The sequence below is a fragment of the Polyodon spathula genome, chromosome 2 (genome assembly GCF_017654505.1).
Source record: "Polyodon spathula isolate WHYD16114869_AA chromosome 2, ASM1765450v1, whole genome shotgun sequence".
Classification (NCBI taxonomy): Eukaryota; Metazoa; Chordata; class Actinopteri; order Acipenseriformes; family Polyodontidae; genus Polyodon; species Polyodon spathula.
In genome coordinates this window covers 101,830,762-101,854,717 of record NC_054535.1, presented here as the reverse complement: position 1 = coordinate 101,854,717, position 23,956 = coordinate 101,830,762, and the positions used below count along the sequence as shown (strand labels likewise).

Here is a 23,956-nt window from a genome sequence, read left to right as displayed (position 1 = left end):
CATTGGTTAATATATACCTTTTTGATAGTGGTAACCAATTTTGGAAGACATTGACTGTGGTCCTACATGGCGTGCAAGTTTGATATTTAATTCCACCTATTTAAGCATTGCCCTGGTACGTTATATGGTCTGTTATATGCATTGTTTTAATGTATTTTAATGTATTGCCTCTGTTTGCTCTCACTAGGGTGGGGCCCTCTTGAAAAACTAGATGAATGTCTTAATACTGAGAAAAATAAAAAAGAGGGCCACACTGTATTTTAAGAGTTGCTTTTAAAAGTGTATTTACTATTGACAATGAGTTAACTAACAAGTCAACCAATGCTGCTCATTTTGTGTCACTGGTAAACCTGATCTCCTTTGCTAAACATTACTACCGCAACATCTTTAAAAGCGCCTTTGAACAAATAGAACCCCATTTCAATGATATAACTGACAGAGAGCTGATAATCCCTTCTAGGGATCAAATATTTGCTGGTCATTTTTGTTTATAAATAGGCTATTGCATATGAACTTACCATTAACAATAATACGCTCACATTTGGAGATTTGGGCTCAGTTCAGTTCAGTGCTCTTAAACCCTTAACTGATTCATACTTTAACAGGGAGAATTCTAGTCTCTCTAGTTGCCTGGCGATCCTGGGGGTGTGGTCACAGAGTTTTTTTTCTTCAGCTGGAGCTGGTTGTGTCACATGACCACCTCCCAGTAGTTACAAGACTGTCACATGAACCAGCCTTTAGTGGACTTTACTCCACACAAAACCAGTACACGATTTGGCACAGTAAGTGGTTTGCTCTTTGCGTCAGGATTGAGGTACCTGGGGGAGTCTAGGTTGTCCCTGAAGCAGGATTACAGTCAAGGGACCTTCTGTTGATACTGTCAAAACCTTGAGACTCCCTGATCTATCACCCAAAACAGGAGGCCCTGACAGATACTATCCATACTTGGAAATCTGTCGCACAAATAACAATGCATTTCTTGAACATGCAGTCAATGTGAAAAAAGCACAAAACAGTCTTCGATAAATCCAAGTGTCAGACATTATTTTTATTATTATTAGCGTTGGAGCAAATATAGATTTTTCATGTTTTGAATATTCTTTCACATTTTAAAAGAATGTTCAGGTATATATTGCCTTTTTTTTTTTTTTTTTTTTTTTTTTTTACTCAGTCATGATAAGAGCTTAAGAAAAACAAATTTATTGCAATCTATTTTGTTACATTACATCTGGTGAAAATATATCTCTGGAAGAAAAATCCAAATGTCAAAAAAAGCTGGAAATAGAGCAAAGTCTACAACTGGTGAATGCAGCACGCTGCCAGACTGGCTGGCTGTATTGGCAGTGTATCAGGACTCCCAGCAAGATTAACTGTACTGCTAGCTGGTAAAAGGCAACTAATGGTCAGCTCTAACCTCCAGCCCATGGGATCTTGTTTCCAGTGGGGCCCAATTCCAGCACTGTAAACTGAGACACTTCTCTGGGCCTTTTCTACAAACCTAATAGGACTTCAGGCAAAGGGTTACTTGTAAAGGTAGGTTTTCCTTTTTGTCCACCCAGCTGCACATGGACTTTGTAGCTACTTTATTGATTTATTTACACTTGAGATGTTCCAGCTAAATTAGACAATAGACAGCAGTTAAGCTTTCTTCCATATGCGAGCTCACTCGTGCTGCGTGACACTCAAACCTACTGCGGTATTTCAACAAGGCCAATGGGTGCATGCTCTGCTGCAGAAGAACACCACAGGACATCTGGAGTTCAACCAGAGAAAATGTATTTTGGGGGAACTGGACTTGTTTTCTCATATGGAATGGAGATAAAATAAAAAAAAAAAGCAGAGTATCTGAAGGGCCAGGATCTATGTGGATATGAAGACTTAATCCAGCTTCTGATAATCACCCAGCTCTATTTTCAATTCCAGTAACTTAAAGTAAAAGCTCCAATAATAATTTCTCTTACTATTTTATAAGTGGCTCCATGTTCTGCTGCTCCAATACTGAGCTACCATGGCCCTGTTTGTTAAATTTTTATATAATGCCATCTGTCAGCCCCACCCTCTCCACATTTTTATAGAGTAGACAGGGCTACCAGTTGAAAGGTCTCACTGTCACATGCTTTGAATGTAAATCTACTGAGTCCCAGGAAATGTGAAAATGCAATTAAAAGGATATTCAAAGCAACTTACTCTTGATGTTAGCCACTTGTTGTTACTATGAACTTAGGGTTATTGTTAAATACTGACTCAGCCTGGAGACTTTTGTTTATTTTGGTCAGAAGGGTGACTGCAGTGCTGCTCACTTGTGGCTGTTCCGCTGCATTCCAAACTTAGACCTTGTTCATACCTAATCTATATAGTTACTCAGTTGAACACATAGGTGCCATTAAACGGTTAACCGGGACTTTGTTCCAATCAATTTTTACTTGGGAAAAAAAAAAAAAAGGTAAGCTGAAAGCAATGGCCCTTTAGGACCAGAGTTGCCCATACATACTGAACTACAAAAATAATTTTAAAAAGTTTAAAAATAAATTCAATAAAAATTACTAATGAGGGAAATGGCAAAATGTACAGCCTGTAAGAATGGGAAATTGTAAAACTATACGTATAGTGGTTGTAAAATGGGAATGGTTATGTAGTGGGCGTTTTTAAAAAAAAAAGTCTCAAATGTTTTTTATAAAAAAAGAATATGCTAAACATACGTCCTGAAAATAATATTTTTGCAGCACAAAATTGAAATACGTTCAAACTACACAACATAAAAGGACAAGGCAAATAATGGAAATGTGACATTTTCAGAAAAAAAAAATCTAAATGGGAATCATATCATATTGAAATATATTCACATTGTCCCCCTTTTGATCTAAGAAATCAAATAATAAATGCAAGATTATGAGAAGTGCTTGAACTGCTGAGCAATGGATTTGCATAAAGCAACATCTTTAGTTCATGTGTTGCACCAGGAAGCCTGTTTGCTCTCTGGTGAATGGGAGGGTGAGTTTAAACACTCAGCAACAGGAAAAGTCACAGGGCAGATGAGTGCAGTATTTCCAACAGCATTCTCCATGAGACTGATCTGAACAGTGGGAGTCACAGTATTGACGCTTAAAACAAGAATGGTCTAGAAGATGGGAGTTTTGCAAGACATGGCCAAAATTACAATATTTACTATGAAAGCCATTTCACCTTTAAATTGAACTTATTTATTTTTATACAGCATCAAGTCCTGCTTTAGCCCAGCTACTACAAGAGACATGACCCGCTCCCCAAGACCTTTGTCATGAACTAACCCCGCTCCTCTCCCTTTCACTCCAGACCATTAACAACAAGACACACATGTGCAAAAGTAGACATTTTATTGAACTGTTGCAATACATAAACAAAAGGGCAGCCTTGGCTCATAAAAATTTCCTGCTCTGCAGCTTCTTTTCAAAAAATCTAATGGCCCAAACAAGAAATGGCTTAAATGTTTGGAGTAATGAAAATCACCATTAGCACTTTTATTTATACACTCCTTTTCTGAATTGAGAGAACACTTCCAGGTTTTAGACTGCCTCCTAAATCCAGTTATTTAATTGCTTATTCCTTCATATTGCTACATCAAGGGTCACAGCTGTTATTTTCCAAAAATGTAGAAGTGCTGGCATATACTGCAGCTTTCTCCACCAGGATCGATGAAAGAAAGGGAATCTGCATCACATGTGCCAATTAGCAGGATGAAGACTTCAAAAGCTGCTGTGGAAAACATGCCAACTTGGTGGCACACTGTACATCAGCCAAGAACACAAGCCTGAATACAGTACACTGGCTGTGGTTAGAGACAATGTGAACAGTTAAGGGACGACCAAAAAATAAGAGTGAAATGAACAGAAGTCACAGCACCCCCTTTTCTACAGCTCTGGCAAAAAGTTTAGGATTGAATTTTTTTTATTTTTTATATACACACACTAAATGAACATAATGTAGATTATTTAATGTATTATGTAAATCAAAATAAACTACAAATCATGTTAGATTTCAAAATGTAACACTTTAATTAAAGTATATGGAAAACATTCAGCAGGTTTTATTCGACTTTTGGCCATAGCTGTAAGTAGATTCCAGGATATTAGAGTTTGTGAATGAACACATTTTAAATGTACTGCAAAAGGAAATGCACACTTCTTTAGGGTGATAAAATGTATATTAAGAAAGTGGATTTGTTAGTGGAACACTGCAACTTTGAAAAAGCAAAATGTTTAAATTTCTTGCCAATTGCTTTTAGTTTCCTTCAGAGATTTAATGAACTGGACTGGTTTAGTGCTCACAAGAAAGGATTCTCATTTGAGAATAATAAAAACAATACAATAAGACTGGCATGATGTGGGGTTTTATGCTACCAGGTAATACCACATTGCACTTACCAGAATCACAGTGAATTCAGGCTTAAGACACACACTGAACTAAACCGGGCAGTTAAAGATATGTGCCCCTTTTTTAATTGCCAGCGGCACTGTGCTGGTTTTACCCTGTCCATTTTCCTAACTCAAAATAAAAAAAAATTACAGAAAAAAACAACAAAAAAAACCCCACAACCTTGAAATGCTTCTTACACAAAACAAACAAAAAATACATTTGCGAGTTATAGTCATTTAATGTCCATAACTCCATGTAACACTATATATAATTACAATATATTAAATTGTGGAAGGTTTAAATAAATCATATATTATTTGAGATTCTGCCAGGTCACAGGCAAGGGGATAAACATTTGCTATTTAAGGCCAGGTAAACACTGTTCAATCACGTTTGTTCTGGAAACAGTCTAATAGAAGGAGACTGGGTTACTGAGATGTTACACCTTAACTGGTTGCAACTGGAATATAACCCATTGTACAACTGACTGAACTGAAGAGCTGGTTACTAATGCAGCACATCTGAGAGGGTAGAGAACTAAATACAAGTCAATATTTTTGCGCAAGACAGAACCAATGATCTTTGCTGAACAATTCTGGACTAGCCTTTAGTGCAGATGAACATTTAATTAAATAAAAAAAAAAAAAAAAAAACAACAATGCACTCTCCAGCACCAGTGTATTGCTCAACACAGTAAACCAGAAAACGTTAAAAAAAAAAAAAAAAAAAATTGTAAAAAGGCAACAATTCAATTTTTTAAATTACCTAAACTAGTTGCTATTCTTTCAATAGCACAGAAGCCAAGGGCAAATCAAGTACACAAAACCACGAGTAGTCTACTGCAGAGACTAAACGAGGCTGTGTGAAGTTCAGTTACCTCAGGTCTGTCTTCCATAGTAACCAAGTTAGTGTGAAATTCCACTGTGGTTGGATTACAACACCCCCTATCAAATGAGTTGCATATTTAAAGCTACACATTTTCAGCAATAAATATTCTGGCTCAATAACTAACCGACACCTCTATCCACATAAAATTATGAGCAACCACTCCAAAAAGTAGTGTGTCAGCAAATCATCTAAATGCTTCTCCATTTGCTGCAAAATGTGCAAGTACCTTGTGCATTTAGCCTCAGTTTATTTTAAGGTTACAGATTCCAATCAGAAAGATGCATTTGTGGTGAAATAAACAGACATCTAGCTCAGTTCATTTCTATCTGCACCGTCTGGTATACATTTGTCACAAACGCAGCCGGGTATTCCTATCAAATCTTCATGTACATTTGATTTCCTCACAAATATCCAACTTGAAACTGGGTGCATTTTCTGGGTTACTGGTTCATACACAAAAAACCCTTGCTAACACTAGAGAGTGAACAGTTTTACTAGATATACCAAAAGGAATTTGGCAAACATTCGAACATTGTTTTGTAAACACAATGCTTCCCTTTTCAATTGGCAGCACTTTGAAAAGAAACAAAACAAAAAAGGACAATGAATAAATCTTAAGGTTCATCCACCCCAAGAACAGTGTTACCATATAAACTTACTCTGATGGTTCAAATCAAATGAAAAAAAACAGACTTTGTTATAGTACAGAAAGACAAAACAAACTCAAAGTTTGTGCTATTCGATGATCACACTATATTTTAAATACATCTGCTCTGCAAATCCTGGCAAACAGGACGACACATTTGTTAAATACACAGTTCATGTAGGCGACTGCTTCTTTGCATAGAATTTCTCTTCTCAAAAATATAGCAGTATAAAAATGTCTCCTACGTGGTTTCATACATTTTTTTTTTACACTCCAAACTATAGATCTTTAAAAATCAACTTTCTTTTTCCTTTCCATAAAAGGAAGTTACAAGTTTACAGGAAAATACCAACAATGACACTCTGTTTATCCTGAGTGTATGGGCCTACTAGAAGCAGCAGTTTTTTTTTTTTTTTTTTTTTAATCCTGTTTTTACTTTTCTTTCCCCCATGCATGCACACAAGCACACCACCTTGCACACACACACCCTCTCATACTTGGTAGGCCACCATGTGCTCCCCATTAGTCCAACAGACTGGGAAGCAGTGTAGATATTGGTTTTACTACAGAGTGTATACAAGCAAACATCTTAAGGCAACGTTTGCAATGAAGGGTTGACGTAGCATAATAAAAGGTTACTTTTGTGAAATTAAGTATAGGCTGTTTAGTGCCATATTACACAAATAGTCTATGCCCTCCAGAACAAATTTCAAACACTTTTTTTTAGTTTTTATCATTTTTGTGCAAATTGCTTCTGAAACCTCCTACCACTTAAGGCAAAGGGTTTGCATTAATAAGATCAAAGACAGACAGGTAGAACAGACCTTTGTTTATCCAACCCCTTTTCATTAGTGCCGCCCCCCCCCCCCTTTGTATTTATTTATGCTTTGAAAAGGTTTGCCACATTAATAGTTTCTGCACACACTTCTCAGCCATTGGATCCCCAATGTGGAGATACAACTATTTTGTACAAACAAGTCTACTTTGAGGAAACAGGGATAAAAGGGAATCTGGGAGGGAGGAGAGCAGCTTTCAATTACTCAGGAATCCCAAAAAGAAAAACATTAAACTGAAAACATTAAAGCATAAATAAGGAAAATAAATGTAACTCAAGTCACCCATTCCTGAAACACTTGTATTCCTTAAAACAGAGTTTCAGTAATACCAATTCTAGAGTAACTTTGGAATTTCTTTTTAAATAAATAAGCGTTGTTTATTCACATCATCGTCCGGAGAAAGCAGGGGCTCCACAGAGCAGCCCCAGCGCTCTTAGTGTCACGGCTGTGCCCTCTGTTGGTCGAACTCTGCTATTAGACTCTTAATGTGGGCCAGCTTGTTGTGGAGATACTCACACCTGCATTTCTCTTCATGGTAGTTGGGACAACTCTAAGGAAATTGAAGAGAGAAATAAATAGTTCCCCCCCCCACAGTTCAAGTCTTATAAATGCTAATCCAGTACAGAGTGGAAGTTAGTTAAGCAGACCACCATCCAGACCACTACCTGGTCCCAATAAAACAAAGTACTTAACATAAATTAATTCTCCAGAATAATCACTTGCAACACATTCTAGTTACTTTCAGGATGTGGTTTATTTATCTACAAAATCAAGTAAAACCAGAGAGCTTACTGCCACCCTCCCCCCACAAAAACCCCTCACTTCGGAGCCTGCATCACTCGAAGGTTATAACCATTAGATTGATCTGTCTTCACGTTTAAAATGACAGACAAATGTTGACAACAGATAAGCAGCAGCATTAAGCACATTTTAATTACGTCTAAGACACATTTTCTTTGCGCTTGTAAAAGTTGTTGTATTGCCAGCACTAAAGTTTTCTATATTTTGCCACAAATGCATATAAAATAAGGAGCACTATGCACTATATTTCACAGAGCAAACAGGCAAGAGTGTCAAATGAATGCCAATCTGTCCACTTAATACAGGACGAACACTGTTGTGTGTGTGAAATAACTGGCGGCTTGGTAAATGTACTACTCATCTAAACTAAAAAAAAAAGATAAAAATGCACAAACCATTTTCATTTTCTTATATTCTTGTAATACTTCTTCATGGATAATCTGAGAATGAAAAATACAATGTTACTTTCCTAGAGGAGAATAATTAAAGTATACAGCATAACTACTTGGTTCAATGGGATGCACAATGTAACTGTGCATTAAGGATTTAACATCAGTGTAAAAGTCACTAATCCAATATAAAAATGATCCAGATACAACATGCAGGCACTTTCCATAGCTGTTTGACGAATGCAATGGATCAGAGGTTTCACATGACAGTAACACAGGCTCTGAAATTCCTATCAGGTAAGGAATACTTAGAAGCAATGAATTCAGTCAGGCTCCAGGAAGACTATCCAGTGACCTCAAGTCAGTACCTGATGCTCCTTGGTGCCAGGGGGCACTCGTTTGCGCTCCGCATCAAGCTGTGCAAACCGTCGGGTGATGCTTTCCACTCTGCCATGCAGATTCCTGTACTCCTCATACTCTGCGTTGAAGTCGTCTTTGTACGTTTGACGTTGACCAAGGGAGACAATTGCAGTGTATTTGCTGTTTAAAAAGAAAAAAGATGTAAAAAAAGAAATTATATATAATATAATATATATATATAATATATATATATATATATATATATATATTAATATATATTATATATATATACACATATAACATACCCACACACACACACGATGTACCATGAACATTGAAACTCTGAGGTCTTGAAAACATGACATTTGCAGGTGCTATTTTTGCCTGTCAACAACAGGAATTAGGCTAGCACTGCAGAACACACTAGCCATCTACATTTCTGGTGCAAGTTACAAACATGTTTGTAGTTATATTAGGCGGTATAGCAGTCCTCTGTTACAATGGCCAAAGCAGACTCCAACACAATCCACAATGCACTTCCTGCTCTTCAGTATAGCTGTACCTGGAATTAGCAGAATACTGTACCATTCAAGGCTTATTTCATACATAACCCAGGTGCAAAGAATGAACTACAATACTGATGCCAGTTTCACCAAGACCTCCATACACAGCATGTAGAAAAGCATGCCACAAGTGTACATACTAAATCTAATTTAGAACTCAGACAAACAAAGATCAGATTTACAGCAATGCCAAAGTAGATTACAATGATCTAGATTGAGAATCTCAAACTCAAGTGATATCTTCAATACAATTAGCATCACATCCTCAATGTTGCTATGCTATACTCGCACCTTAAGAACTTGGATGACAAATGAAATGACAGTTTGTGTTTCTTGCTAGCGATTCAAAGATCTCACTTTTCTGAAGGGCTTTTAAAAGCAGGTTAAAAATGACGATACCTACAGTAGTAGTCCTTTCTTTACTTACATCAAGTAATCAGGCGATTTGGTGCTTGACGAGAGCTCAGTCAAGTCTGTGCAAGTCTCTCTCTTTTCTGCAAGAGAAGAAAAAGTATTACAGTAAACTCAAAGTAACACAAAAACTCATTCAAACCAATTAGGTGGTCACAACATATACATAACTCAGTTGAAAGTGTGACCGAATAGCTCACTAGAAAAATGATTCCAAACTCAAAACAGCCATTTTCAATTAGCATCCCAGTTTGCTCCATTGTTGGTGATCCACAACATCTTGAGAGCACAGGCAGCACTGGAATGTCACTAGCAAATATGTCCAACATGGAGTAATGCAAATTTCCTAACACCAAAAACTCAACACACTGTTAAAAAGAGCAATCTTTTTTTCAATCTGCGCTGTCCCTTAGTTTACAAAGTATTAGTAAACACATGCAAGAAAAAGATAGTAAAAACTTAAGCTTTTAAAAAGGGTACCCTGCACTGTAAATATTTAGGTTGAAAAGCAGCTAACCAAGTTAGTTGGATAAAAAGGAGCACTCCAGTATATTTTAATATATTGAATGACATGATTCATGAATTGCTCCACTGATGCCAGAAAAGACTTTGTGGACTGGATGCAATTCCATCTCATATCTTTAGAAACTTTCTGGCTATGTTCCATGCTGATGCTATCCAGCACAGAGATTTACAAAGTCAGCCTAAAAGGAAAATATTGTTTGAAGTTAAATAGTTTCTCTGCTGCACATTTAACTGTGTTTGCTCTAGTGAAAAGAAGCATCCTCCTTCATAACATGGTTAATTAACTCATATCAGGGGTGACATTTCTATGGCATACAGGATCCTCTAGAAAATTCTCATATTTTTAATTCAATGCATCAGAGTAGTGCATTTTCATACCAAATGCATCTAAAGGTTTAGAAATGTTAAAAAAACAAAAAAGTGTCAAAAGACATTGAGGCAGACTTCCAGTCAAAAACGTTCAATGTATTTCATTTTCTTTCAGTATTTTTAAAGCCCTGGACTAGCGAAGCTACTATAGTCAGCCCCCCTTGTACATGCATTTCACAGCCAGTTGAAGGACATTAACTGGATTGTTCATGTTAATGGATAATCTAACAGTACTTAAAATAAACTTTTGGACAAACATTCAAGGCAAACTTAATGGATAAGTCTGAATCATTTATCTCCATTTGTATTGCAAAATCACAAATGACTGGCTTCATTCTTCAGCATGGAAGTTGGCATGTGCTTTACAAAAATCCTTTTAAAAAAGTACGCCATGTACTTTTCCAAATGCTCTGTACTCTACCAGAAGCACCTGTACAAACTTTCCAGTGAGCAAGTTCCCCCCCCACACTGGATAACTGTATGAAGTACTTCAGCTACCAATGAGCTGAGAATCATTGTTTAATCCATAAGCGCAATACTTTAATGGTTCATTTTTGATAATTTTGCACAGGGATCCTCAGCCATCACCTACGTTGCTGTTCAGTTTACTGCAGGGTTTTTTAAAATCAGGAAACAGCTTGTGTACCTTCTCTATCTGAATTTGTGTTTTTCTCCATCTGTGGGGTGGTGTCCATTTCAGCCTCAACATGCTTTTTTGGGGGGTTTTCATTAGTTCTCTCACTCTTATGCTTGTTCTCCCTGTCCTTGTGTTTTTTGGATTTCTTTTTGGACGTCTTGCTCTGCGGCAGGCTGTATTCTGTGACTAGAGGCTGCTCTGAGCTCTTCGTTACACGTGGAAGAGGCAGAGCGTGGCTCGCTTTGAGAGTCAGAGAAGTGGATTTGTCCAGCTGGTTCTCATAAGCGTTCCTGTTTTGACTGAAGTTGTCCACAGGGAGGTCCTGTGTCCCCACTCCCTCAGGTGTGCTGGGGGAGTTGGAGTTGGAATTGTTGGGGAGAGGTGGGTGGGACACAGGGAGGTGAGAAGGGGGAGGGCGAGGTGGAGGGGCCGGACAGGAAGTTAATGAAGGTTTCTGTTCTCTAGGTGGAGACGAGGGGTCGTTCAAAGTCGGCTGGACGCGATTTGTAAGGTGGGAGATTCGTGCTTTCTTCGGCATCAAAGGATCGATAAAGTCCCCTTCCAGGAGTCGTTTCTGAAGAAATAAAAGTGGACATTTCAGTTAACAATTTACCATTATGCATACTGATTTACAGATATACATGAACAAACACTGGGTAATTGAACAGTGTATCTAGTGTCAGTTTTGGAAGTTAAGTGCTTCTTCCTTGAACTGACATTGCATTAAGTACCATTTACTGAGTAATAAACATAGCTCTTTAAATGACTGTCAACATATACTCCCTTTAAAATACAATTCCTTGCAGGACCTTTCAATTTACACTGTTGTATCTTTTGTGCAGACAAGGATTACCAAAATAGAGAATTCCTTTAGCACAACCAACCTGCTGTGAAGACACCTCACCTCAAATCTACAAGTGTTCCATTTTGTGTTCAGAGGTCCAACAAATCAAACAGTAAATACTTGAAGAAAATTTGTGTTTCAGCAAACAAAACCTAGTAACTTGAATGAACTATTAAGGTTCTGTAGATGTACAAGGATATTCATGCAAAAACTGCATGCATGCCTGCCTGTTTATTATTCAGACTACCTGACAGGGTACTTCCTACCACTAGCCTCCACCCCAACAGCAGCGTGTTCTGCCCAATGCACAGTTGTTGCTTCAGTTAGAGGGGTGGGGGACAGATACAGTAACGGCAATTTGAAAATGTACAGTGAAAGAGATGGGGTGGGGACCTTTGTAAATTAGCATTTTAATGTACAGTTGACATTTGTTTGCATGTTATTAATATAATTTCCCATGTCTAACACTAAATTGTGCCTTGAACAGGCAGAAAGACTTTTCTGGCACATGACATTACCTGAGAGAGAAGAGATGCAGAAACACTATCTGTGGGTGGACTTGAGGGAAGAGCTTCTGACTGTCCTGTGGAATTCAAGGGCAGCCCCAATTTACTGTGGAGCAGAGAGGAAGGGGGACACGAACACACAATCGTTATTACGTTATTTAAAATGACCTGTGTAGTATCATCAATTCAGCATTGTATTCCTTTAATTAAATGTCTATTGTTTTAAAGTACCGGGCAAGCACACGTTCTAGCTGCTGTTTGTCTTCTTCAGAATATCCAGGCCAGTCTTTCTGAATCTCTTTGTACACATATTCCTTCAGTGTGTACGAGTTATCCTTTGGGTTAAGATTAGCTACCTGCAGAAAAACAAATACAAAAAGGATTGGAAAATAAGCGTCTTAAAGGACTTTGAGCGAAATCGTTATTTGTTGTAAAAGACTTGTTACAACACCAGAGAGGAGTTGTATAAAAATCGATTAACAGATTTTGCAAGCATCCTAAAGCTGTAGGCTACAGTACGTGCCTCATTTCTTCAGTTATATCACAAGATAACACACTGCTATAAAGTGCTATAAAATGTTCAACATGCAACTGACAAACTAAAGCAGAAACTTGGTGACAAACAATGTTTTGTTAAACATGATGACTTGTCAATTTAAACCTCCAATTACTGTAAAGCCTTAAGCAAAAAAATTCTCAGCAACAGATAGATACTGTACTCTGACCTTATTGCACCAGACACAGGCAGACTTCTTAATCAAAGCCTGACACACTGATCAATGGCTGAAATGCTGCTATTTGAGCAACTGTCGAGTCAGCAGTTCATGGCTTGCAGTGAAATTCTCATGCTTGCTACTTAGAAGGTACACCCACCACACAAAACATTTAATTGCATACCAGTACCTAAGGATAAATATACCAACAACTTCTTATAGATCAACTACATTATACTAAAACAAAAGCAAAAAAAAGAACACAAATGCAATGTACCGACATATAGCAAGACATAAAAGGTCTGAGTACAGTAAATTCACCAATAGATTCATGTTCAGATACTGAACCTTTTTCTTTTTAGTTTTACAACAGAAGCAGCTTCAACCTTGGCTGCTCTCTATAATTGAATGTAGTAGAAAAATCTTGTTTTTGATGCAAACACAGTATTTGTGCAAAACCCCAAGCTTGCTCCTTCAACAGAAAAAAGCACTATTCACATTTCTATTCTACAGACTTACAAAGGGAAGCTGGCAGACAGAATTGTACTTTGCTAACAGGAACAGTTTTACAGAAAAGCTTCCCCCCCCCCAATTGTAAATGTATCCATATAGTAACAGAGCAAGAACAGGTAATAATTCAATAATTATTGAAACCACCTTGTGCTCAATTAAGTAATGCAACTAATGCAATTCCTTGTCGAAATTTATTTTGTTTTACTTTTAAAATTCTACAAGAATGCAACCATATCTTACATTAAGCATTTGATGTGCCATCAGTACGGTTGACCAGTTTATGTTTCATCGGTGCAAATTAAGTGGTACGAAATTACCCTCATTCGTCTTCAGATGTTGACTGAGATTTTGGTAACTAACAAAATTACACCCCTATAAAAAGGCAGCGATTTAAAAAAATGTAATATGTGCCACATTATCGTTTAATCCATTGTATGACCACCTAAAATAAGGAGGTTACAACCACAACCGAGCTGTTCTGAAAATGCAAGCCAATTCCAGCACGGTACCACTACATTTAAAAGATTCATGCAACGTGTTACACTAACTGGTTTGTTCATAAATATGTATGCTCCCACCCTGCCTTTTCACCGCATTTTTAAATGCTGTACAATTTAACAAATTAACTTGGTAATAACACAATAACTGATATCAACCAACATAAAAAAAATTAAATAAAAATTGGCTTTGTTTTATTAAACAGTGACACTAGTTACCTATCTGTGCAAGTATAGCTTGGTGTTGCTCTATATCTATCGACACACACACACAGTACACCCTCAATACAACAAACCTGTTGGGATCTAAGCCTTTTGTTTGTTATATCGAGGGGCTTGTTATAGCAAAAGGAATGACAAACTGTTGGAATAAGTCAACAAGATGATATTGTGAACAAAAGAAACAATTACACGTACCTGTACATCTCATGTATGCAGTATTCTGCCTATTCATTAACGCAGTTCAAAAAGCAAAATCCCCAAATTGAAGCTAAACATATTCAAAATCAATGACATGAATTGTTTTAAAGTGCAACAAATCTTAATCCAACATGCAGGAATCCCAAACTGAGCTTTTATTCCAAATGATCCTGGCAGATCCTCAAGACAACCTATATTCATGACATATGCCAGAGTTACTCCTCTTATTTTTTTAAACAATTAACATAGTTTCTAGCATTTTTGCAACATAACATACTTTTTATTAAGACAAAACAGTTGACTTCACTGCATAGGTGCGTACAGACCAGGACGCTGACAGTGTGTGTATTATCTTTTTGGGGGGGGGGTGGTGCGGGGCAGGTTCAGTATAGCTGGTTTCGTTATAATTAAGGGCGTTATAGCATGGGTGTACTGTATATATAACATTTGTTACAGCACGTTTCATTAGTTCAAACAAGTACAGAAAAGACAAATAAAGACAAAGATAAATGAACGCACCTCAAGATTGTATTTCGTCTATTATTCGTACGGATAAAACAGAAGCCGTTACATGGATCATGGTAACGTAAAAGCTGAAATTCCCGCTAAAAAGCAATAGTCGGTTGAACTAATTTTGGGAAGCCATTACAATGAAAATTACCCAGTAGCAAGTTAAATATTTAAACATTTCAGGGAACAGTGACAGCATTGTTTTACATAAAAGAAAAAACATATTCATTTTAAATGCATTGCATTAGTTACTTTTTTTTTTAAACTTTTTTTTTTTTTTTTTTTACAGCTTTCATCCCATAATCCCAAATAGAAAAAGCAATCCCCTAAACAATAATAAGCATGCCAAACAGGACAACAGCACAGTGACAGACTTTCCTCCGGTACAACTGTAGAATCAACTGGGCACTTGTACAAAAACCCATGCCAAACGAGTAAAGAAAGAAAAGCTTGCTGACAAAATACTAGTACATTTGTATGGCTGTAGTTGAAACTTGAGCAAATCTAATTCTAAAAAAAAAAAAAAAAAAAAAAAAAATCTAGTAGGAATACATCCTAATTTCTGCAAAGGAATTGATCAGCTGCCCTTTGCTAAAAATAACCCAAACAGAATAACCTGTTAGAGTGCACTGACTTAGCAGCATGCTGCACAGGTAGCATTGCCTGTCAGTCACAAGACAGGCTGCACAGTATTTCAGGATCCTCACAGCTCTTCTAAACATTGTCAAAACTACTGCTTTATGAAGCAAGGTAAAGCAAGATGACTATAATGCAATTAGAAAAATCAGACAAATGATACTGTAAAGTTATAACTCAGAAGTGCAATGAAGACCTATTAAAACCTCAAGAATGATGGCATGATCTAGTGACTTACCCAAGTGCAAAGAAATTACACTAGACTTATAATACCTTGGATTGTTAGCAGTTTATAAGAAAAAGCTTTTTACTGTTAAGAGATTGGATTTTAAAATAGATGGAACACAAATGCTCAGTTTTGGCAGCAAGAAAATATACTTATAAATATACTATATATAAATTATTTCTATTGCACTGTTATTTAATTGTTATGTTTTTTTAATTTTTTTTTATTTAGGTGTTCAGTTATAATTGGTGTCCCCCCCTCCTAATTTCGAATGCCCACACTTTCCTCCTCACCGGAGCAATTCCCCATATGGCTCAGGAGACCCGAAGGTTCAGTAGGTGTCCTCCAATCCCACGACCAAGCCAACTTCCCTTTTCACCCTGGAACTCTAGTGCGGATGTCGGCAAGCTACCACCCTCTGGAGGACAAAGGCCAGCCCTGCAGGTGTCTGCCCCGAGCACACTGGGCACCTGGTCAGCAGGGTTCATTGTAATGCAATGAGGACAAACAGCCTCTGCCGGTTTTACCTCCCAAACCCACGGGAGTCCCCAGCGAAGACCAGCCTACTTCGCACAGCCATGATACAGACCTACGCTGTACGATTCATCTGTGGACCACATGCTTCTACCAGATGAGTGTCTGTGGACACTCGTCATTGTTTTTCTAAAGGATCTTTGTACAGTATCCATTTTACTTTGCCTATATATTTTTCTATTTTGTCTGAAAGTAAATTTCACAAGTTGGTACCTCTTCTAGAGATCATGTTTTGAGGAACATCAATAACTGATCATGCCAAAACTGCAGTGTTTACAATTGCTTTCTACTTTATATTCAGTATGCACAGGCTGGAATCACTGCTATTAAACCTCCTCAAATGAACACCACAAGCCCTGGTGTTTACAGTTATACAGTATGGAAAACACCTTTTTCTTTCAAAGTATAACCTTAAACAAAATCCCAGACCACTTCTATTGGTTTTATTTATCTTTTTCTAAATAAAAAAGTTTGGTCCTCCATTTACTTAAATATCATTACAAAAGATTCCAAAAACCATATACACATTACATTTCCCACAGATGTTCAAATTATTTAGAGAGATTTATTTTTGGTCAAGTTCTAAATCAATAGCAGGACTGTTTGCAGTAGTAATACTGTGTTCCATCACCAGGTAATCAAGGGCACCAATTCACAAATAACCACAGAACAACCCTTCTGAAAAGAAATTAAAAGGAGTTACAAAACCTGTTCAGAATCACCCCTCTCTCCACACCCAAACCAAAGATTAATGAGTAACCAATACCCCTGAGAAAACTATGACCCACTAGTTTGAATTCTGTCTTAATCCGACTTCATTTGTGTTGTGCACAATGGTCTTGTACAACACACACAAAAAAAAAAGCACCACAGTAATATGTCAGTTATGCACCAGTCACATATCCATCCTAACCAATTATCTGCAATGATCTCTTCAGCTGTGTTAGTTTATTATTGAATAAAGGAGGGATTAGTTCAGAAATTGGAGGTCCTACCAAAGTTTTCATACACTGTGTTGTATGTGCTCCATGCAAAATCATTGCTGGTAGTGTCACGTGAGCTGTTCAGTGTGTTTATGTAAATAAATCCTGTTCACCTGCGGGGCGTATCAACTTCAACCTCCGTCTCGATCTCCTGCCTGTCACTCAGCAGCGAATGCACACACCCACATAGTGGACTGCTACTCTGTCACAAGCATTAGTACCCTGCATCTTTCTAAACAAGGGAGTTAGGGGAGCTCCCTAACAAAAGCGGAATCTCAAAACAATTGCGTGAATATAGAAATTGTTACAGCTGTCTATAATGGCATTTAACAAGGTTCATTTATCTAACTTTACATATCAGCCCTTACTCTGATCCCACCAGATGGATTGATTGTGATGCAGTGGACTCCTATCAAGAATTTGGAGGCTTTAGGACCATGGGGGTTAGGAGAGGACACTCCATCTTACTAAAACTTAAGTTACCAGGAGGCAATCTTGGTTAAGGCCTCAAATTGGATAATTTATTAGATAATGAACAATAAAATGCTAATCAGCTGCAAATGATTAAGTTCATCAATAAAGAAGACCACAGTTTGAATGTTCTGTTGGTTGAGAGTTGGAGACAGTTTGTTTGGGGACTGGGAACAAAGGGAAAAAAAGCAGCTTAGTCATCCAGTCTGGTAGTGAGGGATTGTGGCTAGTTTAGTTAGCACTCCAAACTGGAGTTAGGTTTTATTTTGTTTATGTGAAAATAAATAAATACACAGGCACCACCCTGTTTAAAACCTACCCTTGCTTGGGGAATGTTGTTCTTTTACAAAAAGACAAGTGAATATGGTCCTGCATGTGGCAAACATGTATATATATATATATACATACACATATATATATATATATATATATATATATATATATATATATATATATATATATATATATATATATATATATATATATATATATATATATATATATATATATATATAATATATATTATAACACTGGCCTAAGTATAAAAGTGTCTTTGTTAGATGTTCTCTGAGTTAACTAGCATGTTACCTAATTAACCTTTTGTCACCAATTATTGTTAACAGACGAGGGTCCATGATTACTATAAATATAGGTAGCACAGGCACAAGTTTGTCATTCCTGAATGTAAGGGAGCAGAAAATGGCAAAATATGCTCAGTTAAGCAAAGAAAAAAAAGAAATTAAAGAAAATGAAGGTCAATCTTTAAGACAAATCGCAAGAACTTTGCAAGTGTCTGTAAATGTTGTGGCCAAGACCAAACGATTTGAAGAAACTGGCACTCATGATCGAACAAGGTCAGACAGGCCAAGGGTCACCTCAGAATCAGACAAGTTAATTCAAGTCAAAAGTCTGCGAAACCAGCAATTAACTGCACCTGAAATACAAGCTCAGCTAAATGCTACTAGAAGTACAGATGTTTCAACATCAACTGTTCAGAGGAGATTGCATGAAGCTGGCCTAAATGGAAGAATTGCTGCAAAGAAACCATTGTTAAGAGGGCAGAATAAGAGGAAGAGACTTGCCTGGGCCAAAAAACACAGAAACTGGGACGTTTGAGGAGTGGAAGTCAGTCTCATGGACCGATGAGTGAAAATTTGAAATATCTGGGTCCAACCGCCGAGTATTTGTAAGACACAGAGAGGGTGAGCGCATGAGTTGTGCATGTGTGGTTCCCACTTCAAGCATGGAGGAGGCAGTGTCATGGTCTGGGGTTGCTTTGCTGGCGACAGAGTTGGTGATCTTTACCAAGTCCATGGCAAGCTCAACCAGCATGGCTATCATAGCATACTTCAGAGGCATGCCATTCCATCAGGATTACGGTTAGTTGGGCAGTCCTACATTATTCAGCAAGATAACCCGAAGCACACTTCAAAGTTGTGCAAGAACTATCTAACAACTCAATCTAATGACCTGGCCTGCCCAGTCTCCAGACCTCAATCCCATAGAACTTGTATGGGATGAACTGGACAGAAGAGTCAAAGCAAAGCTACCTGCAAGTGCCCTACATCTCTGGGAACTGCTGCAGAAGAGCTGGGAAGACATGTCAGGTGATTTCCTGCTGAAACTTGTTAACCGAATGCCCATGTTTGTGAGACTGTTATTAAGGCAAAGGGTGGTTATTTTGAGGAATCCAAGAGTGACAATTTTCTTGAACAGTGCTTTGATACTCCTTATGTTTTGTATATTGTAACATGTATTTTCATTTAAGTATTTACAGAAATGTATACGACGTAAAACATTGTCAATTATGAAAAAAACCTAGTTTCCAGCAAGTGTACTCAAACTTTTGACTGGTACTATATATATATATATATATATATATATATATATATATATATATATATATATATATATATATATATATACACACACACACACACACACACACACACACACACACACACACACACACATATATATGTGTGAGGTGCAATCTACAAGAATTCTTTTCTTTCTGTTCAGTGTTTACTCACCTGCTGCAGGATGGGTCCCAGAGAGTTCTTGTCTTTCTGACCGACGCCATCTCGCTGCAGGCGTGCCAGTACTTCAGGTTTCTTATACGGCTTCAGAGCCAGGAAGTGGATCACTCTGTCCCTGTACGGTCGCTGGGCCATGGCGCTGTTCATGTTGCACTTTCGTATCGTGTTGGCAGGGTTGATGGGGGTCGACCGTTTCCTTTCGGGCGCAGGGTCTGGGGCTCCTGGGGCTGGTTTCCGTATCTGAACCCTTTTACCTGAGAAGTCAGTCAGGGTTACAAACTAGTTTCAACCTTGAGTTTGGTTTTAAGTGCAAGGAAATGGAAGTGACAAGAGTTAATCTTTGTTAGGAGATCCCCATATTTAGAGTAAACCAAGTAAAGAATTAATACCTTACAAAGTTACATAGACACCCACATTTAGACTCAACTAATACTGGAACTGCCATCTTGTTATCCATTAGTACTTTTGGAGCCTAAAATGAAGGGCATACTGTAGCCTACCACTGAAAAGTATGAAGTGCAAATACGGTTAGGTATATGTAGAGTTAAAAGCCTTGTCAACTACTACTTTTCACTTCCAATTGACTGCAGAACAGAACAGTGGAAATTATATTACTTTCCTTTTTTTTTTATTTAAATCTAGATTTCATAAAGTTCAGCGCGAACAATACTAATTTCTAGGTAACTCCAGAAATGTGATCAACACAAATATATAGATCTATTCTGTAGTTATAAAGAGGTCCTTGATCAACAATTACTACACTTAGACAAACATTTTGGCAAATCTTTCAGTATTTTAACTGGTTTTACAACTGATTGACAGACGTTTGTAAAAATGATCAGTAGTCAAAGCCGATTGCTCAGCGTCTCTTACTGCACACGCAGCTTTGACATGTATGTCTGTACAGTGCACATAGAGACTAGTTTAACTGAAGTTTTTCCAAAACTTTGTTTATCGGCTAATGGTGAGAAACTTTCCAATTACAAACATATCTACTTGCTGTGGTGCTCTTGACTACATTGCTAAAAGGTTCCAACATACCAATCAAAACGAACAAAACTAAATTTAGAATGTTAGCATTGTGCAGTGTTAGAAGCCTGACCACACTAATAAATGACTTCAGTTAAATCAAGTGATAATTCAGAAAGTAAAGCTATTATGAAGCCCTCCAGTCTATTACAGTGAAAAGAGACTCTCAGGCATTACTTGGAGTCCAAGACATGTGGGGTACCGGTCTGAACAAGGCAAGTTTTCCGAGGAATGAAATCTTTGCAAACGCATCTTTATTTGATGCCTGCCCATCCCCCTCAAGTCGGCGGTGTGGGCTGTGTCTTAAATTCAAAGGAATATGGTAGTTTTACACTTTCCTATTCATGAGTGCTATGGCGCTGCATCATTTCTTGAAAGTTGAGAGGTTTCTGTGCAAGAGCAAGATTAAATATTTCATGGTTTAAGTATTTTGTATTTAAAAAGGTTACTTTATTTTTGCAGCTTTTACTGGTTCTCCCTGTGAAACATTTTGGCATTTTACCAATTGAGCTCCGAGATTCTGGCAGACTCAGCTTACCATTTCACAATCAAGTGCACAAGAAACAGGAGAGAGAAAGCATGGCACACAAACACACAGCACCCACAGGAAAATCAATGTGGGAACCATGAACTACTGTATATAGTAGTATTTGAGAAGGGGGATAATACAATAAAGAGCAACATCTCCCTTACAAAGCCAAAACATAATTATGAACAAAGGGGAAAGTGTTTACTTATTTAAATAAAGTGGCATACTTAAAAAAAAAAAAAAAAAAAAGTATTTCTCTTATTGAGTGGTTCTCAACAGCAGAGGTGTTGGTGTCTTTGAATATGCCACCATTTCCAATTATACAGATCACACACCACCTTGGCTCCTGAATTTCAGTATCACTTGCCTCGATCAGCTCATGTAGTGCAGTTTATCTACGATGGAAATGTAACCGTCATGTACAGTGCTTTCATTAAGAGCTCACCTCCCATGATCGGAATCAGACTGCAGAGGAAAGGTGTAGAAAAAGGACTGGCGCACAGCAGACAATTGTTCATGTGATCAGTGAAAACATGCAGTTTTTGTTAAAAGAGTACTAACTCCACCACCCAGGGGCTGCAAACAGGCAAAGTTGTTGTTGCAACCAGGGCTTCAAAATACCACAGTGAGTTGTACTGTATTAGAGGAAGTGGAAATAAAGATTTAAAAATGGTAATGGCCCCAGTAAAATAGAAGCACAGTACTGTTTAAAGACACCAGTAATCAGAGAGGAGAACCATGTGTGCAAGTTGGCTGATATATATATATATATATATATTTTTTTTTTTTTTTTTTTTTTTTTTTTTTTACTTGCTCATAAAAGATGTTGGGTGTGTGAAGTGAGCACGTTTTCCCATAATGCTGTGAAACCCAAGTTTTTGAGCCATCCATTCCCTGGTGCTTTGGAAACAGTGCCAACACAAATGTAATGATGCTTGTGATTGCAGAGGCGAGTTTAATTCTCCCCTGGGCCGAACAAGCTCATTACAGCACTTGATGCTGGTGTATTTACAAAGATCTCACCTAACAAAAGTTTATTAAAAACACATTCCATTTTAACACTCAGACTTAACTCAATACTTTTATAATGTCACCCACGATATTGATGTTGGACATTGACACAGCATCAAAGGTGTTCTCAAAAAATGTAAATCAAACCTACAACAGCAGGCCTGTTCTTACCTACAAATGGTCCTCCAGGTTTAATGACTTTGGTACTTCGGGTACGGGTTTCTTCTTCTGCCTGTGTCATTCTCTCCCGGGTGATTTGATATGAATCGTTGGTCGCACAGATTGTGATTTTATCTTGTACAACTCCCAGGGTGTCGAGCTGTGGGGCTCCGGAACTTAAACATAAAATAAAATGTTAGGACAATAAGGTAGAGGACAGGAATACTGCACTAGCAAAAACATACAAAATGTCCAGGTCTTCTCCAACACGGACTATTCAAAAGAGTGTTGGAGACTTTCTGAAATTTAGTTGCACTAATCAGATTGACTTGCTTTCCTCCCCACCTATGCTTGCTTAGGGAGCTGGGGGGCTCCAGAACTTTAATAAAAGTAAATACAAATATTGACATGGATAAAAACAAACCCTACCCTACCCCCTCCCCCTGAAAGTTCTCTAGTTATTAAGTGACAGACTTGGATACAATTGCTTACCTGGAAACATATTGCTGAATGCAGTCAAAGCTTCCCTGAGGGTTGTCTTTGCCAACGTTGGACAAGTAAAAATCAAAGTTTCGCAGTTCATTGGGAGCATCTGTTCTTGGGATTTTAATAAGCTGCAGAAAGAAAGACCTAGTTTACTAAGCCATCATCTCCATCCCTTTTATTTGGCTGATTCAACCAGTTTTGTAAATAAATTGAATCTGAACAGACCAGGAGTTCATACAAACCCTGCATTTCTAAGCATTTTCAATCCCCTAACCACAACTAAACCTGTAGGTTTACATGTGAGGCCAGCAAAGGGTTCTTATCTTAGAAAACAGGGTCAAGAGAAGTTACATCACACTCAGAGCTAGATCATGTTCTACAGAATTGCCAGTGGCCACATTACACAATCAGTGGTCATGTCCTATGGCCAGGACTGAAACAAAACAAAAAAACACACATTTGGAGAATAATAAAATTTGATGTACTCAAAAGCAAAAAACTGAAATTAAAATTAGCATAGTACATTTTTCGAAAACATTTTTAAAAAAGTTATCAGTAACAAGTTCCTTGTGCTCTTGTTTGATAAAAAGCAATACGGAAAGAGATATTACCGGTGTACAAGTCTCTTCCCCCTCTCCTCCTTTTTTTGAGACAACAATTTCAGGAAAAACCTATAGATCACATCAGTGTATAAGCTGCTCTCCCATTTTTAGGGCCCCCTAAAAATACCTAGAAAACAGACTTATACAAAAGGTTTTTAAAGTAAACAAAACATTATGTGAAGGCTCCAATTTGGGGAACCGTAAACATTTTGAAGCCACAACAGAGGATAAGTGTCTTAAATTTTAGAACGAGAGTTTATACAAGTTTTTGAATCCGAGAGGATCTGATTAAGGAGGAAGCATTACACTACATTCAGGCCAAAAAAAAGTAACTGATTTGGTAGAATGTATAAATATTGTGTAGCGGTATGCAGGTGTTCTGACAAAGCATAATGTTTCAGAGGGAAACTGAAAGAGTCTTAACTAGTATT

At 37.6% G+C, this 23,956-nt stretch overlaps 1 protein-coding gene across 3 annotated transcripts in view; it reads right to left on the bottom strand.

Moving 5' to 3' along the window:
• LOC121305822 (RNA polymerase II elongation factor ELL2-like) overlaps positions 1–23,956 on the bottom strand; it is a 45,828-nt gene that overhangs the window by 5,951 nt on the left and 15,921 nt on the right. For 2 of the 3 annotated variants that reach the window (XR_005948126.1, XR_005948125.1), the window contains exons 3-12: positions 22,930–23,051; positions 22,450–22,613; positions 19,704–19,963; positions 12,399–12,523; positions 12,180–12,273; positions 10,827–11,391; positions 9,303–9,369; positions 8,321–8,492; positions 7,959–8,003; positions 7,148–7,312 (exon numbers count right to left, since the gene is read on the bottom strand). Coding sequence is in view for 1 of the 3 variants with exons in the window: in XM_041237501.1 (XP_041093435.1) it covers positions 7,202–7,312; positions 7,959–8,003; positions 8,321–8,492; positions 9,303–9,369; positions 10,827–11,391; positions 12,180–12,273; positions 12,399–12,523; positions 19,704–19,963; positions 22,450–22,613; positions 22,930–23,051 (1,725 nt within the window). In the remaining 2 variants the exon portion in view is untranslated. Of the gene's footprint in view, positions 1–4,187; positions 7,313–7,958; positions 8,004–8,320; positions 8,493–9,302; positions 9,370–10,826; positions 11,392–12,179; positions 12,274–12,398; positions 12,524–19,703; positions 19,964–22,449; positions 22,614–22,929; positions 23,052–23,956 lie in introns of those variants that run through there. The other variant, XM_041237501.1, reaches the window with a different exon arrangement.